The 19,251-nt window shown below is 34.1% G+C and overlaps 1 protein-coding gene across 1 annotated transcript in view; it reads left to right on the top strand.

The window, feature by feature from the left end:
- Nucleotides 1-19,251, top strand: part of LOC123300298 (metabotropic glutamate receptor 5-like) — a 142,632-nt gene that overhangs the window by 116,823 nt on the left and 6,558 nt on the right. The window contains exons 13-14 of the mRNA XM_044882851.1: nucleotides 355-1,058; nucleotides 3,286-3,736. Of these exons, the coding sequence (XP_044738786.1) occupies nucleotides 355-1,058; nucleotides 3,286-3,736 (1,155 nt within the window). The remainder of the gene's footprint in view (nucleotides 1-354; nucleotides 1,059-3,285; nucleotides 3,737-19,251) is intronic.

Here is a 19,251-nt window from a genome sequence, read left to right on the forward strand (position 1 = left end):
GTGTGTTTCTCAGTGGCATTGTAGCCCCTAAACGGTCGAATCGACTTGATTGAGAACACTTTAAAGCTAAGTTTCCAAAAATCGGTTTACAAGAATTAAATCGCATTTGTCAGGGGTTTTTTAAATTTTGTTTTGAAAGGAGCATAGTTCTTACTGGGTGTTTCACGATACATATCCATTATTTTTTATTCTCATTCCATCAGTTTATAATATTTTACACAGGGTACGAACATTTCTTTTCACAGGGTATAATACTAAGATAAATGAAAAACCAAATGAAAAAAAAGAAACTGTTTCTATTATCGATATCAAAAATTATCATTCTTCAATTCCCTTTTATTTTTTCTGTTTCAGATTGCAATCATATCCCAGTGGAATTCGTCCAATGGACGGATACTCAAGCCATCGTTGCAATTGTTTTTTCATGTATTGGATTCTTAACAACAGCATTTGGTTGCATTGTTTTTGTACGTTTCAACAACACACCAGTGGTGAAATCTTCGACACGCGAATTATCCTACTTAATATTAGCCGGAATGACGCTATCTCATGCGACAACTTTTCCAATTATATCAAAACCATCCGATATTTCATGTTCGCTATCGCGTACTTTACCCGGAATAAGTTTCGCAATGATTTATGCATCACTTTTAACGAAAACAAATCGTATTGCACGAATTTTAGCCGGTTCAAAAAAACGTTTTCCAACACGTAAACCACGTTTTATGTCTGGAACATCACAAGTTTTAATCACATGTTTTTTAATTAGTTTGGAAGTTGGTTTTGCTATAACAATGTTAATTTATGAGCCAGCGGATGCAACGTTTCAATATCCGGCTTTGGATCGGGTGATTTTAGTTTGTAATACAACACCAACGGGGGTGTTGGCACCGTTAGCATTCGATTTTTTTCTAATTATTTTATGTACGGTGTACGCGCTGAAAACACGTAATGTACCAGAAAATTTCAATGAAGCAAAATTTATTGGATTTGCAATGTATACGACGTGTGTGATTTGGGTGGCGTTTGTTCCGATTTATTTTGGTAGTGAAACGAAGGTAAGTGTCAGTCTCATAACATATTTTGTTTATAGCCAATAAAATGACAGTGATCGAGGGACCTTATGTTACGAGAAATGATGCCGGTTTCGACAGTTTATTTTAAAATTGCTTTATTTCGAAAATTACTTTCTTTATGCCTTTACCTGAGACACTTAATAATCCGAAAATGTGGAAAATTGGTAGAACATCTCCGATTTTAACAGCCACTTACTTCTGCTAACGTCAGAATAACCTGAACTTGAACAGTTCTTGCTAACATGGGTCAAGCAATTTCGTAACAAAAACATTCTGGTAAGTGGACCGATGATTAAAGAAAAGGGACAAGAGTCTGCGTGAAGGCTCGGTAGTCATAATGTCTGTAGCAGCAATGATGTTGATAATACGTTATTCAATTTACTAGTCGCACCTCTATAACTGAAATAACCTGTTTTCTGATCTCTATTAATGGCACCCTCTGTAAATGAGACAAATATTTATTTACACCTGGATATCTAAGACATTGGGTAAGTGGCTTAGATATCCAGGTGTCTCACTTAACCAGGTTCCAGAGTATAACACTGTACTTTTTATAATAATAATAATAATAATGGGGCTTAACCTCGGTTTCTCGGACATATACGCCTGTAACAGTGGCCTCCCACATCATTATTTGTTAATCTTTATTTATTTAATTACAAACATATTTACAATTACATTTTGATGTGGATAGAGTCGGTTACTTCGTTCTTATCCAAGCGACGACAATGTGATCAATTCTGCACTCCCATTGATTATAAAATGTTCACACTGCCGCTACCTGGATTCGAACCCGCAACCTTACTCTAACTGGACAAACAGACAAAGACAAACGCCTGAGACCGCTCGGCCATTTAGGCTCACTTTTTATAAAATACTGTTGTAAGAGAACAAAAAAAGTACGGAATCCTTTTGGGTGCAGAACAAAAATTGATTTAAATTAAAGTTTTCTTCAAAAAAGTTTTTCTACATTTGTTTTACTAATAGTAACCAGATACACTTGTTAAAAAGTTGATAAAACAATAACCACGATGAACGTAGTAGATAGCGTAACTGGATTAGAACATCAATATCAGCTTCTACAACCCCTTTCAGTCACCCCCCACCCCCATCTCAAAGCCCTCTAACACTTATTATTTACTCCTCTCAGAAAAAGTTCATGATCAAGTTGTAACAATTTGTATAGTTTTATCATCTGTAACATAATGTACAGTTTTTTAATTAAAACATAAATTTTTTAAAGAGTTTTTTTTATTTTTTTTTAAGTCCGTGTAATATTTTTATTGTGAGCCATTCCATACAGGAAGGATTGTAACGCTTAAAAATATTGATGCTATGAAAAAAATTATGGTATAGGTATTCATAAAATCACCTAATTAGTCTGTCTGTCTGTCTGTTGTCTGCCCGTCTGTCATCACGATAACTCAAAAAACGAAAAGAGATATCAAGCTGAAATGTATAGCCTGCTTAGGACGTATATAACGTGAGGTCGAGTTCGTAAATGACAAATATCAAGTCAATTGAGACCCATCTTGTAAGCTTTTCGAGATAGAACAAGAGTTTAAATGTAAAAAAATATACAACCTCTGTTTCAAGCATTTTTTCGTAAACATCACTGTTTACCTGCGAGAGGGCAAATTATGCTTTAAGGTAATTTAACGCAAAGTATTCTTAGCTATGTTTCAAGTGTGAGCTTAGTGTTACATACCCGAAAAAACTCAAAAGTTGGCGATGATCTTCAAAATCAATTTAGTTTGGAAAAGGCATGACATATAATTTTAACATATAAATAATTACTATAGAAATGAATGGTCAAATAAACCTGGCTCAATTCATTTCGAAAAGTGTAATGGTAAAATAATTAGGTAATTCAAAACAATAATTTAAAAGAACAAAGTCAACTAAAATATTTCAATTTTAATTAAAATATTTCCAAAAATTTGTAGCAAAAAATGATAGCTCTCTAAAAATCTTTTCCATCTCATCTGATGTCCTTGACAAAAACTTCGAGATCGATTTAACAAGGAGTGTAATAAGTTTAAAATGTTTATCTGTGCGTCTGTATGTTTCTCAGTGGCATCGTAGCCCCTAAACAGTCGAACCGACTTGATTGAGAACATTTTATAGCTAAGTTTCCAAAAATCGGTTTACAAGAATTATAAAATAGTACATTTTTTAATACAATTTTGTTGTTTCTCGATTGTTACAGATTATAACAATGTGTGTTTGTGTAACACTAAGTGCAATGGTCACATTTGTCTTTTTATTTATACCAAAAATGTATATAATACTATTACGACCCGAACGGAATAATCGGGCGTTATTCACTACATCCAAATCCATACGTTGCCACATCGGATCACGTGTTGCTTCGGCCGTATCAGAGAAATCATCATTTAGTAGTTCGGGCTTTCAAGAATCCGCAACATCATCGCATCATCATTGGCGTAGCGGTGGCGATATGGAAAATATGACACAAACTACAACGGCATCATCGATTTCATCACAAATACAACATGCAACACAGTATTCGGTATCGTCAACGAATTCTATGGCACCACCAACAGGAAGACGGGAAGTTGGTTTTGGAGGTGGTGGAATCATGACAAAGCCACATGTCAATTGGAAAGATAAACAATCAAATCAAATGGGAAAAAATGGTAAGTTTTTGTGTTATTATTGAAAAAGTTCTAGATGTCTTTTCTTATAGTTAAGGATGTATGAGCATGACAACAATGTTTGATTTAAAGGCTCAAAATTTGTTTGTAGGTAGTCTTTTACTCAAAGAATATGTGGTTAAAATTTCAGCTTAGGTATCCGTGCAAATTTTTAAGAAAAAAATCATTAAAAATCGATATAAAATACATTGGCTCTTATGGAGGAATCTTAAAAAACGACATATTTTGGAAGTTTTTGATAATTTTCATTTGGAATGAATGAAAACAAATTTAAAAAAAACTTTTTAATAGAAAGTAAACATATTAGCAATGAATTAGAAAAGAAAAAAACTAAGTGTCACCGTCCATATAAGCGATGTAAGAGCAGGGTAGATTAAGGGTTGAAATTATTTTTATCTTATTTTCAACTTTGATGATAAATTTTGTTATAACTTCATGAATGTAGACGAAAAATAAGAATAAAATTTTTCGATATGTGTCTTGGTTTTCGAAATATCGAAAGCTAAATAATTAAACAAAATTTTCAATTTTCGATATTTTGAAAATTAAGCCAGATATCGAAAAATTTTATTCTTACTTTTCGTCTTATATGATCAAGTAATAATATAAATTTATCATCAAAATTGAAAATATCTATTTTTAAATTTGTCCCTCCACTACCATGCTCATACATCCTTAAACGATAGGTTCAATATGGGCTAAGTGTGCCAGGGTTTATACTGGCAGAAATATTTTTTATTAATTAATGTTTGATAGAATTTTAAAGATTATTTCAAACACAAAACTATATAATTCTCTTTTACAAAGTGCCACCGTACGTAAACAGTTTTTACTGTATCTGAACTAGTGACGTTCTAAACAGATTGAATTCGAACTCGACATTCCTACACTCCGATTTACATTTCTATAGATACATTTCCATTTTCGAATAAAATCCTTTTATTGAAATTCAAAAGTAAATATTTTAATTCAAGAAGTAAATATAATAGCTTATAACTGTATATCTGCTGTATATACGTTTTCGTCTCTGTATATATTTATTTCGATGGACCTCTTCGTCTAGATTACCTAGTGAACATTTCTATTCAAAAGTTGATAAGTAAATATGATTGTGCAACATAAATAGATCTATCGAAATAGATCAACTTTGAAATGCACGTGGTGGGATAGAGAAATGTGCAATTTTGAATATGTAATTTCATTTTTCCAAATTATTTTTTCCTTTCCAACCTCTCCTTTTTAAAGCCCTAAATCCCGTGGCAGTAAAACTGCGCTTATAAGAATTTCAAAATTTCGCATATGAATCACATACAAGACTAGATGTGACAAAGTTTATCCTAGCAGAAATATTTTTTCCCAGGAATTTTTTATTTTTTACTAGTGTGACAAATATTTTGGTCAAGTTTTGAGCTATCACACCGAGATATTTCGAAAGTAGAACTCAAAGCTGTCACATCAAATTTTCCTGAATTCCTGAGATTTACAATAAGGTGGTATCTTACAAATTATTATTTGGTCCCTGGCGTCACCCTTTCGTCAGTTCAGAGCCTCAGGTACCTCGGAGGCCATTTTCGTACTGATATTCATATGTTCAGCTACCCCAACGACTCCGAGTTACAAAATTAGACTCATTTCCATCGATATTTTGTTATCAGATTTTTAACTAATCTTATATAGTGATTTATTTGTACACCGTTTTCAAAATCACGTCACTTTTCTGTCTCATCCAGTATACATCGTATAGAAATCTCAAGAGAAGATTTCCTGAATGGATAATAACTTTTTATTCATATAAATATTACATAATATCTGATTCGGATAATTTTGAATAATCAACGAATCATTTTGTGGTTAAATCGAAACGATAGCCTAATGAAGTTGTTATATTATACATACCTATTGATTAACAGATTTCCGTTATTGGTTCCGTTATTGCAAACGTTTTTGTGAGTTTATTTTAACGTGGCTTACATCTGAGAGATATTGCGTTAGCACGCAACAAAGGAGAAAACAATTGTGTAATTTATTGCGTATCTATTATTATTGATCAATTGTACAATAAGTTAATTGATCCAAGATAGATGACGGTGCAACTTTTTAAACTTTCGACTACCGTTTTTCAGTGAATATGTGTCCTGATTCATTTTTTCGTGATAGAGATCTGTCCAACGGTCTATATATTTTCTAACCATTCTGAAATAACTGTCTAAGTCTACGACTGAACCTAGGCCTATATTACCAACAATAATGCCATGAAAGCATTGTTTTTAGAACATAGTTAAACAATAATGATAATTATTAGAATGCTTTGTTAAACATTTTATTAATATTTTGTGTAAATTGAAAATCCAAATAAACAACAAAATAATAATAATAACTATTATGATTATTTAGAATGTGAAAATAACATTTATGATACTTTTACTCGAAAAATGAGCAACATTTTAACATAGAATAGCTATTCTAGCATACATAATAGTTCTAAAGCCGTCATTTTAGTGCGACAGATCAAAGGATTTCATAAATTGTTTCGACGAGACGGCAAACTTTTTTTACCCACGAAAATTATTTAAGTAATCTATAATAATAATAACTATCGTTTCGTGCAAAAATCGTTTTTTTCCATTATCCGGAAACTAACGTTAAGTTGTCTGATTTCTTCTTTAATTCAATGTTGGTACAAAACTATTTTTGCATTTTTTATTCAACTATCATCCTATGAGAGTAAGAAAAAATCACATATCTGTCAAAATAAAACGCAAAAAAAATTCGTTTAGTAGAAAAAATTACACATTTTGCCTACAGCACACATGGCCCAGATGGTTAAGGCACTTGACATTAGTCTAAAAGACCCGGGATCGAATCTTGGTACCTCTTTTTTTCAATTCTTTTTAATCATCAATTTTTGTAGATAAAAAAATTGGACATCTCGTTGAAATATTAGCTTGATGTTTATCACCCCTAAAAAACACTGTGACCTCTCGTACCATTCAATCTCAAAAGTGACGGATTACAGACACGACAAATTTTTTGGGCTCATAACTTAAGTAGTACAGCTTTCTCAATATCGCTTTTATTCAGTAGGTACTTTTAGAACTGCCTTATAACTTCGCTTGGACAAACTTTTAAACAATTCCATAAAACGATATGTCTCGGCTTTAGGACTATATCGTGCACTGTAGCACATACAAATGGAATCTTATTTTCATATTATGACATTGTACTCGTATATACAAAAATATATTTATTATATACATGCATCCTTTATAGAACACGATGTTTGAAAGTTTAAGCAATTGGATAAGATAACTGAAATCGAATTTTGAAGCATTATCCATAAAAATTAGTAAAACTAGATTTTAGGTATAACGTAGCAAAATTTGAAAATTAAAATTAATCAAAAAACGGGGAAGCTATAAGCATTCATAGATTATTTCCCGCCTCTTTCCTTGCAAAATAGAGTCTTATATCTAATCTCTATGACTATACTCAACATAATGATGTCACTTTAAAAGTATCTTCCTTTTTTGTTTAATTAGAAATTTAAAACGTTCATATTTTGCATACTTCTAATGATTTTCAAAAACAATCACTTTACTGTCCATTTTTCACTTTTCTGTCCATTCAGTAAGAATAGGGGATCGAACTAAATATTTTTTTATCATTTCCCGAATAGAAAAGTTAAGTTCTTTTTTAAAAATCGTTTTACTAGTATGCAAGATATGAACGTTTAAAACTTCTAATTAAACAAAGAGGAAGATACCCAGTGGTGACGTTATACGTTGATATCGCCATAGAGATTAAATATAAAACTTTGTTTTGCTAAAAAGAGATGGGCTACCTTTGAATTCAATCTTTGATTGCTTATAACTTCTTCGTTTTTTAATCAATTTTAATTTTACTTTCAACTTTTGTCATGGTGATGGTATCAAATCAAGTTTTACATTTTTATGGGTATTATAGTCAATTCGACATCAGGATTATCCCATATTACTTACATCTTTCATGTTTATCCATCGATTTTAATTTTTATTTCTGATATTATCAATCTATTCTCGCACATTTTCATATTTGAACGAAAGATACATTGAATTCAACGTCAGAACACTATTCCAGTCTATTCCAGTAATCGTGTTATAAGAAGGTCTCATCTATATACACTCTATGCTGTTTCAGTATTATCATGTAGAATTTCATGTCGTTTAGCTATATACTGTAGGTATGGACCTGTTAATGAACAATGTACATACATGTAGCTTGTGCTTGTAGCATGTACTTACAGCATGTAGTTACAAATTTATAAGCGTTAGTTTGCTATTATTTAATAGCGTAGACCCGTACAGCATAGCAATGCATATTATAGGTGAGCTTTTAATACTTTAACAACATTTTAGTTTAGTCTGGTCGTGAAAAGACGAAAATAGATCTTTTGTAGAACAAGATCCAATACAGTATAGTTGCCTGATGTGGAATTTGCCATCACTCCATAGTATAAAACAAAGTTGCTTTCTCTGTCCCTATGTTCCTATGTCCCTTTATATGCTTAAATCTTTGAAACTACGCAACGGATTTTGATGCGGTTTTTTTTAATAGATAGAGTGATTCAAGAGGAAGGTTTTTATGTATAATAAATCCATATTATAGTAGAGTAAGGGGTTGAAATAGGGGTTGAAAGGTCGATATGCTTCAAAAACTAAAAAAGTTGTGCATCGATTAAGCTCAAATATTGACACGATATACAACCAGCTTCAAAGATCTATTGTTTTTATCTACTTTTAACCTTCGGAGGGTAGAAAGGTGTAGCGAGAAAGTGGGAAGGAGTTATCGAATATTTACAAATATACCTAAGTGGGGTATCAAATAAAAGAGCATGACGTGTACATTACAAAACTGTTATCCCACGCAAGGAAATGTGGAGGGAGGGGTGCAAGTGGGGATGTTGCCCGGCAAAGCGGGTAGTTCACAGCTAGTTATATATAAAACTAGACTTGATATCATGACAAAATGATTTCAAAAATTTAAAAATATTACGCCACTATTAATTCTCTGAATTTTCAATTTATCTTCACTAAAACCAAATTAATTTAGAACTATATACTTGTTAAAGTTGGCGACGAAATATTTTTATCTTGAGGGCAAATAAAAAAAAAAAGAATTCAAAATGTGCAGGGAATATATCTTTGCACATTTTGAAAAGAGTATTAAAACCATGTAAACATAAGAGTTTTACGTATCTTAAGACAATCTATTATAGAATATTTTTTTTTAAAGTAGATAATTAAAATCCTTTTGTGTAAAATTTCAAGAAATTCTAACTAGATAATATTTTATCGTTAAAATATACCCTAAAAACCCTTTATATACTTAAACCAAATATATTTTATGAGAACACCTTTTTGAACTTTTAAGATTCCCTAAGGTATTTTATTATATTTTATGTAACTATTATTTAAACATTATATAATATCTTCAAAATTATAATGATCAAAGAATAGACCATCTCAAATATAGGGAGCTTAGTGTACCATGGATCAAAGATTTTCTGAAAACATTTCTAAAAAGAAAACATGAAAAAACTTTGGTTTTTGACGCTTTTTCGATATTTTTAGACCATTTTTTTACATTTACGTCATACAAATTGCCTATTTTACGATATTTTTTTTTTTTTTTTTTATTTTATTAAAATTGGCTTCAGCTAATTTGCTATACAGCCATTATCCAAATAAAGTATACAATTATATTACAATAAATAATTAAATAATAAATAGATCAGAAAAACAAAAATTTAACATTCAGGAGAAAAAAAAGTGTAATTTAGAAATTAAAAAATAAAAGTAAATTGTTTTCTAGTATCCAAAAATAAAAAGATGAATCTCAAACAAACAAAAAATCATATAAATACAATATGTAAATTGCAAATAAAGAAAAAATAAATAAATTCAGTTAAAAAAAAGAGTAGGAGAAGACAGAGAAAAAAAAAAAAAAAAAATAAATAAATAAATAAAAATACAAATATATGAAACGTACTTTCTATTTTACGAACACAAGGACACATGGAATTAGACAGGAAGTTCGTCGTCGGGACCCGTCGAGACTGTATACAAAGGAAATATCACGAAAAAACACATAGGTTGGGGGCCGCGGAAGGGTTGACAGTAGAGGGGGCTACACACAAATTTTTTTTTTTTTTTTTTTATTATAAAACAAAAATTAGATAAGAAGGGGGGGGGGATTATATTTATATTTGAAATTTGGATTTGTTGAGGAAATTGCAAATTGCAGAGAGGATTTCAAGCTTATTTAGAGATAGGAGATGGGGAATATAATACGGACCAAAAACGCCCATACGGGCTAGGGAACTTAGAAGAATATTTCTATGCTGATTAAGGAGTGGGCAGGCGAACGTTATGTGATTTATGTCACAATAATAATATCCACATCTACATCTGGTGTCTGGAACAATATGTATTCGATGTAGATGGGCAGGTAACGAATTGTGGCCTGTTCTCAAGCGACCAATCATTGTTATGTTTTTCCTGCCCACTTCCCATTTGTGGAACCATGTTTTAAGTGATGGAGTTGGTTGTATGTCATGTAGCTTACGCCCTTTAGGCGATGTATTCCACATTTGAGTCCAATCACTCAGCATAGAACTTTTGCAGATAGCCCACAGATCTTGTGCGGGTGGAGGTGAATTATCTTCTGGTCCAATATGAACTGCGTCCCTAGCCAACATATCAACAAATTCGTTCCCACGTATACCAATGTGTGATGGACACCACACAAAAGCAACGCAGAAACGTTTTTGAATTAGTTTCAGTACGGTGTTTTTGATTAGTACTATGAGGGAGGGAGTTTTAGAGGTGATGCAATTTTGTTTTATAAGCGAGAGAGAACTCAGCGAGTCGGATATTATAGCTGTTTTTCTAATACTGTTTGAGTCCACGTATGCTAGTGCCTCCAAAATGGCAACGCATTCCGCAGAGAAAATTGAAAAATGTTCTGATATACTAAGTGTGGCAGAATGCGCACCACAATGAAAAGCAACGCCCACTCGTGAATCTACACTCAACTTAGAAGCATCTGTATAGATGTGGGTATAGTTGGGGAGAATTGAGGAAAGGTAATCATTGAAAGTGGAATTGACGAAGGGCGAGCCATAGTTTGCATGTCCGCTGTCAAGTCCACAATCAATAAATACCGGGATTTCCGTATATCGGGATGGAAAGTCAAAGGTGAAGAAGGGAGATAAAAGAGATTGATAAATGGGGATTACTGCAAATACACGATAAGCCACCAAGAGAAGAGGGAGATTTTTATTTCTCCAGTAGGCCGAATTTGTACAAAGCTGGTTGAGTTGGGCAAGTTTTGGAATTAACGGGTGGGATAAAGAGGAATATTGGTTGAGGAAAAATTTTTTTGCCAAATACAGACGACGGACTATCAATGGAGGATCCGCTGCTTCAATCAATAGGGCGTTAGTAGGACAGGAGCGCATTTGTCCTAGGGCAATACGCAAGGATTGAAACTGGATTTTATCTAACTTTGAGGATCGTTGGTTTGATATTGGGCATAGGAGGAATGAGCCATAATCGATGAAACTTCGAATGATTTGTCTGTATATCATAAGTAAAGTACTTTGATCAGCTCCCCACCAAACTTTGGTGAGGCCACGGAGGATGTTAATTCGAGGAGTACACTTACTTACGATATATTCGACATGGGAGTTCCATTGCAACTTTCCATCAAAAAGGACTCCTAAGAATTTTGCGGATGGGTGGCAAGGGATGGATGTGTTGAGAAACGGAATTGATTCGATATTGTATCTGTGCCTAGTGAAAACAAGAGCTGAGCTTTTTGTAGCAGAAATTTCCAGATTGATAGATCTTAAATGGTTATGTAGTAAAACTAGAGCGTTTGAAACATTATCTATAGCCGTTTGTAAGGATTTGGACGACGAGTATAGGACAAGATCATCTGCGTATTGCAGGAGTTGAGAGGGAGGCTGAATTACATTCTGTAAGCCAGAGGTATAGATATTGAAGAGAAGGGGACTCAAGACTGCACCTTGGGGTAAGCCCATTGATGCAGTTCTAGGACCGGATAAATGATTTTGGTAGTTGACGGTGAGATGACGAATTTTTAAAAATTCGTAGATGAAAGAAGTTAGTCCAGGGGGAGCCGACAGAGACGTGAGAATGTTAATGAGAATATTAATGTCAACATTATCGAAGGCTCCTTTCACGTCGATCAAGCAGCAAACCAGGTATCCATTCTCGGAGAGAGAAATCTGGATATCAGTCAAGAGTACAGAAAGGTTATCTAGGGTAGAGGCATTTTTACGGAAGCCTCGTGAGTATGGTGGAACGATGTTATTGTATTCACACCACCATTCCAACCTGTTTTTTACTAGATGTTCCATAACCTTTGATACGCACGAGGCTAGCGCAATGGGACGGTAAGATTGGTGTATATTAGGGTCTTTATTGGGTTTAAGGATTGGAATGATCATCGTATGTCTCCATTCGTCGGGGATAGATGAGCTACTAAGTAGTTGATTTAATATTGACAGAAAAGATGATATTGTACTGTCCGACAAGTTTTTCAACATACTATAGGATATGTTATCCGGGCCAGGAGACGAATCCACTAGACCGGACAACACACCCCTTAGCTCACATATTCCGAACGGACGATCCATAGGATGATCATTTTGGGCGGGCAGGGTTTGAATAGGTATAAGGGCAAAGTCTGGAGTCAGATTTTGTAAGAAATCTAAGATCCAACCCTGGTTTGATGGAAAAGGAGGATATGGGTTGATAGCCCCCCTATACATCTTAACCTTATTCCAGATCTCTTTAATAGGCGTACTCCTGGAAAGACCTTCGCAAAAAATCTTCCAGGAATTCCGCTTTTTTTCCTTAAATAGACGCCTGGTTTGTGCCTGGGTTCTTCTAAAATTACAAAAATTATCCTGTGTAAAATTGGCCTTGAGAGACCTCAAAGCCTCCTTCCTGGTTTGAATTTGCAATTTACATTCGTCATCCCACCAAGGTGTTGGGGAAAACGGTTTTTTAGGACATTTGGAATTTGGAATGGCTATATCCCCAGCAGAGACCAAACTTTGATGAAAACTGGAATACCATTCCAAGGGATTATTATCGGATGTGGGGGGTGGAAGAAAGTCGTCTACAGTACGAGAAAACAGAGGCCAATCTGCTCTCTCGTACTGTCTACGGGGGGTATGTCTGGGGAGGAATAAATTATGACGATGATTTAAGGTTATTAAAATGGGAAAATGATCGCTACCATAGCTATCATTTAATGTATGCCAGAACGAAATTAAGCTTAGGTGAGGAGAACAAAAAGAGATATCGATAGCAGATGATCTTTGTTGAGGTGAAGGAATAGTTGTCGGTGATCCGTCATTCATGCAAACCAAGTTATTGGAATCCATGAATTCCATTAGAATATCACCTCCTCTATCGGACGCAGTGCAACCCCATAGAGGATGATGATAATTTAAGTCACCGGCAATTATTACAGGTTCGGGAACATTCTGAAACATTAGGTTAAGTTCTTCGGAAGATAAAATATTTTGAGAAGAATTGTTGTAGATGGAAACTATAGATATGCCAGCAACTCTCACCGCGATTACCTGGAAAAAAGGGTTATTCGACTCAATCGGAATAAGTTGAGCCGAAACACCCCTCCTTACAAGAATCGCAGTGCCACCATAGCCATCATATCTATCATTCCGGAAAATTTGATATCCGCGAATTTTTGATGTTGAGGTTGGTTTTAGCCAAGTTTCACTAAGCAATACAACATCAATGGGATAGGTAAATAAAATGAGAGCCAGGTTGGATTTATTTTGATTGATGCTTCGGATGTTCCATTGAAGCAGTTTGAGTTCTTGGGACACCTGATCCATTAGTGATTTTATTTATAATAGTTTGTACAATGTTTGTTTTAATAGTCGGGTCTAATTCAAAAGAGTTCAAAACTGAGATTAGTGTAGAAAAAAATGGGTCGTTGGGGGAGGGTAAGGTAGTAGAAGTAGATGGAAAACTATAAAATATGGGAGAATTCGACCTACCGTTGGGGTTAATCAACAAATTATCAATTTGGGCCGCAATAGGGTTTGTAAGGGGAGTGGAGTCTTTTCGTTTCTTAGGAACAGGGGCGGTAGTTGGTGAAGTAGTAGCCTTAGAGTACGTCCGTCGAATTGTTTGTCTAGTCGTTGTGGCAATTGGAGAAGAATTATACGACAGCAAAGGAAATTGTTGCGGGGTAGACGACACATTAATAGGATTAGGAAGGGTTACATTGCTTAAGATTTTAGGTACTTTACCACTGGCTTCAAAATATGTTAAGCCATCTGAGGCCATAATTTTTTTGATGGCAACTTGCCTTTTATACTCTGGGCAGTTCTTATAGGTAGCAGAGTGGTCACCATTGCAACTAATGCATATTTTAGGTAAGCTGTCATCTTTAGTGCAATTCAATGATTGGTGGTCTTCGGAACATTTGGCACATCGTGGAGAGCTTTTACAATTTTTGGTAATGTGCCCAAATCTACAGCAATTGTAACATTGGGTCACGGGAAATGTGTACATTTCTACGGGACGGGAACAATAAAATAGGGTAATATAATCGGGAAGATTTCTTCCTTCAAAGGTTTTTTTTTTTTTTTTTTTTGTAAGGAGGAGGGGAAATCTTGCATAAGACATCCTCGTGGATAGTGTCGAGATTCCTACCGACTAAAACCCCTCCTCAATCTAGTAGTTCGCATTGGAACCGCGTTAGCATTACTTCAATGCGAGTACTGTCTTTAAAATTACATCAGGTTTTCTCTCTGCCTTCTTTTTCTTTCGTCTCTATAATGACACGCACTACTTCATAGGCCTTTATCCATTCGTCTCGTGACAGTAGCAAGCTTTTCATCATGGATTGCGAGGTGAAAGTCTCCCCTGTTTTCCTCTGGAATGTTTCTCTGGCTGCTTCCCATCTAGGGCAGAAAAAGAGTGTATGTTCCGCGTCATCTATCTGATTGCAGTAAGGGCATTTATCGGTTTCGGATCTTTTTCGGTCAAACAGAAACTTTTTGAAGCAACCATGACCGGACAGGGCTTGAGTCAAAAAGTAGTCCACCTCTCCGTGTGGTCTTTCGATCCAGTTTTTGATATTTGGAATTAAATTCCATGTCCAGCGACCATGGATCCCAGATTCCCACCTTTTCTGCCATTTTTCCATTGTGCTAACTTTGACTTCTTCAGTAGGCCGACCTTCATAGAGTTGAAGTCTTTCATCCACTAATAGGTCTATCGGGGGTATGCCTGATATAACACCAGCACCTTCAGCTGAAATTGTCCGGTATCCGCTGCACACTCTGATGCAAATGATCTTTTGCAGTCTCACCATCTTTCTCAGCAGGTGTTGTTTCTTCATCGCTTGTTGCCAGGCAGGAGCTGCGTAAAGTAATTGAGAATGAATTACGCTGGACAATATTCGTCTTTTGGAGGCTCTGGGTCCTCCCAAATTGGGCATGAGGCTCGATAATGCTGACATGGTTCTCTCGGCTTTCTGTATAGTCTTGTCTAGGTGCACTCCAAAATTAAGTTTGGTGTCCAACCAAACACCTAACTGCTTTAAAACCTTGCCTGGACGGATTGGGACCCCTTGAACCTCAAACTCAATGAGACCAACGTTTCTTTTAGTTGTTAAGAGAACTGCTTCGGTTTTCTCTGGTGCTATTGTCAGTTTCCTCTTCTCCATCCATTGGACCACTCTTTGAACGGCAGTATTTCCGTGATTCATTAGAGTTTCCTCGTTGGTTGCTACCACAGTCATAGCTATATCGTCAGCGAAACCCACTAGCTCCACTCCTATAGGAAGTTTCATTTTCAGTAGGCTGTCGTATTGGATATTCCACAAGGTTGGGCCTAGTATAGACCCTTGTGGTACACCACTACTGACTTCCTTCTTTGTGACCTTTCCTTCTGCTTCTAGTATTATTTCCCGTTCCGACAGATACGACGCTATTAAACTGATAAGGCTTTCATCAATTTTCCTCACCCTTAGCTCATTAAGAATGATCTGCCACGAAGCACTGTTAAAGGCATTTGTTTTAATAGTCGGGTCTAATTCAAAAGAGTTCAAAACTGAGATTAGTGTAGAAAAAAATGGGTCGTTGGGGGAGGGTAAGGTAGTAGAAGTAGATGGAAAACTATAAAATATGGGAGAATTCGACCTACCGTTGGGGTTAATCAACAAATTATCAATTTGGGCCGCAATAGGGTTTGTAAGGGGAGTGGAGTCTTTTCGTTTCTTAGGAACAGGGGCGGTAGTTGGTGAAGTAGTAGCCTTAGAGTACGTCCGTCGAATTGTTTGTCTAGTCGTTGTGGCAATTGGAGAAGAATTATACGACAGCAAAGGAAATTGTTGCGGGGTAGACGACACATTAATAGGATTAGGAAGGGTTACATTGCTTAAGATTTTAGGTACTTTACCACTGGCTTCAAAATATGTTAAGCCATCTGAGGCCATAATTTTTTTGATGGCAACTTGCCTTTTATACTCTGGGCAGTTCTTATAGGTAGCAGAGTGGTCACCATTGCAACTAATGCATATTTTAGGTAAGCTGTCATCTTTAGTGCAATTCAATGATTGGTGGTCTTCGGAACATTTGGCACATCGTGGAGAGCTTTTACAATTTTTGGTAATGTGCCCAAATCTACAGCAATTGTAACATTGGGTCACGGGAAATGTGTACATTTCTACGGGACGGGAACAATAAAATAGGGTAATATAATCGGGAAGATTTCTTCCTTCAAAGGTTACTTGTATGGTAGAGGAAGGTTTATAGGATGGTGTGCCATCGGGGGATGTTGTTCTTCTTGACATTCGATGAACTTTTAGGATGTTTATGTTTTTGTTGTTTTTCATATTATCAAGAATAATTTGTTCATCAATATTTTCATCGATGTCTTTAACAACACCCACTCGAGTGACACAGTGGGTAGGAACATAGGCGCGAAGGTTTTCAGTTTTTAGTACGGGATTGTCCAAGAAAGAGTTAGCGGCAGTACGGGAGTTAAATTGGATACAAATCCTATTGCGTCCCAAGTTTTCTATTTTCACAATGTTGGGTACATTATTATTAAACAATATGCGCCCAATTGCCAACGGATGCAATCTTCCTATATTTTTTTCATTTGACTCTACAAATACTTTGAAAGGTCCAAGTGAGTTTATCGAATATTTGTAGACAGGTTTTTCTTTTGTAGAGATATTGGGTAGATCGGGTTTATTATTAACATTTACTGGAGTATCGGGATTGGGAGGAGGGTCATCCAGACCCCTCCGAGAAGGGTCTGGCGGAGGATCATCCTCAGCCACCTCTAAGAAGTTGGTTTTATTTTTAAATATACGCAATAAAAATTTTAATTTAATTTAAATGTACTAAAAGACACGAGTTTTTGGAAAAAATATAGTAAAAACAAATTTAGTATTACAAAAACAGATATATGTATATAAAGTATCCGACTCACCTCAGTTAGTTGTAAACAAAATGGTATATCACAAACAAACAAACAAAAAATTTTAACTATTATGCAATAATATTAATATTGGATTAATCAATTTATTTTATTTTTAATAAAAATATTAATTCTTGTTATTGTTGGCGACAATTAAATATTTATGTCTTCTCTCTATAAGAGTTGTAACAAGAATCTATTTTACGATATATTTAAAGCATTTTCATACATTTAAGCCATTTACAAATTAACTTAGTTGACTAGTCACGTGATAACCGAATCATTTTAAAAGACAGAACACAAAAGTCAACTAACTTGCAAACAGTAAAAAACTCATAACAAACTTAAAATCATATGCCAAGAAAATGTATGTTAATCTAAGGTACAATACTTTGCCTTAATACATCAGTACATGTGTGCTAATGTTCCTAGACTATAAAATTTTAGAATAAAATACTAGATATAAAATAATATCTAATGTTTGCAGAATAGTGGAAAATTAAAATACTCCTTTATTTAAGCCTTTTTTACACACAAATACACACTTGGAATTTTCACAGTTAGATTAGTTTTTCTAAAATAAGAATAAAATTATACCAGGGGGTAACACAAATTGATATATAAAGTGTAATACATACATATAAGTTTATTTAGCACTAATTTTTACAAAATAAAAGTACTCTTAATTTGGATACAAAAAAACTTTAAAAATCATGTCCTGAGTAATTTTCCTGGATTAACCTGGATATGATCAAGCAGTTAGTAATTTTATTTCGTTATTTGTGTCGCCTTTTCATGTTTAAAAATTATTTTGAATAATAATTACATAAAAAAATATATAAAAAAAATACCTTATTCTGCAGTATGCAATATTATAACATTTATGTATTTAGAGTTGCATATAAAATAAAATGTTATGATTTTTTTCATATTCTGAATAGGCAATCAAATTAATTTCCAGCAAGGATTCAAGGAGGTGGGCATTGCTTTTGGGAGTCAAATAACTACGATATTGGTGAATCATGGAATTTGATAAAGGAAGATAAGATATAAAATTAAACGATTTAGAAATTGAATTTGTAACGTTTTGTAAAGTTTCTATACTTTCTATGTTTGTATAACACAACAAATTTGTTACGTAAGTACGGTAAACAAGTGTAGTACTTTGTCCAAACACACAAAACAAAATTTTCTTCGAAAAAGGAAAACCTTCGAAGTAGAAACTTTTATGTGTGTATATATATATTATTATTATTACATCTTATCTTATCTTCCTATTACCTACTTTTACTTGTTTTTCCCATTCAATTTACTTACGTTTTTGTACGTTGTTGTGTATATAAATGTCATTAACAAAACTAATTAGTACTCTTCATAAACAGAATTCGAAAGAGAGAGGTACACATCAACTAACTGGAAAACTCAATTCAAGGCATTAATACTTATAATATTTATTTACACTTTTCTTGTTTATAAGTTTTCCATTATTTTCTTATATAATTTCCCATCGTACTCATCAACTCTATTGTGTGTCATTTGAATGGTTCTGTAGCATATATTTATATCATTTGAGACAAGAAACATTTCATTTCAATTGAATTGTAAACAAAAATAATTTTTATTTTATTTTTATATATGCAACTTTATTTACATCAATGGCTATAAGTTGCCTGCATAAAATAAATATTTCGTAACTGCATCGGTGTCTTATGTACAGTAGTAAATATTCATTTTAAATAACTATTAACTATTTTAAATAATTATAACAAACAAAATAAAAGCCATCTCAAATTTTTGTTCGTATCTCCTTCTAGCAAAAAGAAATCTTTCGATCTCTCTGTCAAATTAATAGTTTAAAATGCGTAAATCATCCATTTTTCTAGGCAGATTGATTTTAATTTCACTTTTTTGTCATTTCTTTTACGGTATTTTCAATTCGGAATGACGCAAGTAATG

This window comes from Chrysoperla carnea, chromosome 5 (genome assembly GCF_905475395.1).
Source record: "Chrysoperla carnea chromosome 5, inChrCarn1.1, whole genome shotgun sequence".
Classification (NCBI taxonomy): Eukaryota; Metazoa; Arthropoda; class Insecta; order Neuroptera; family Chrysopidae; genus Chrysoperla; species Chrysoperla carnea.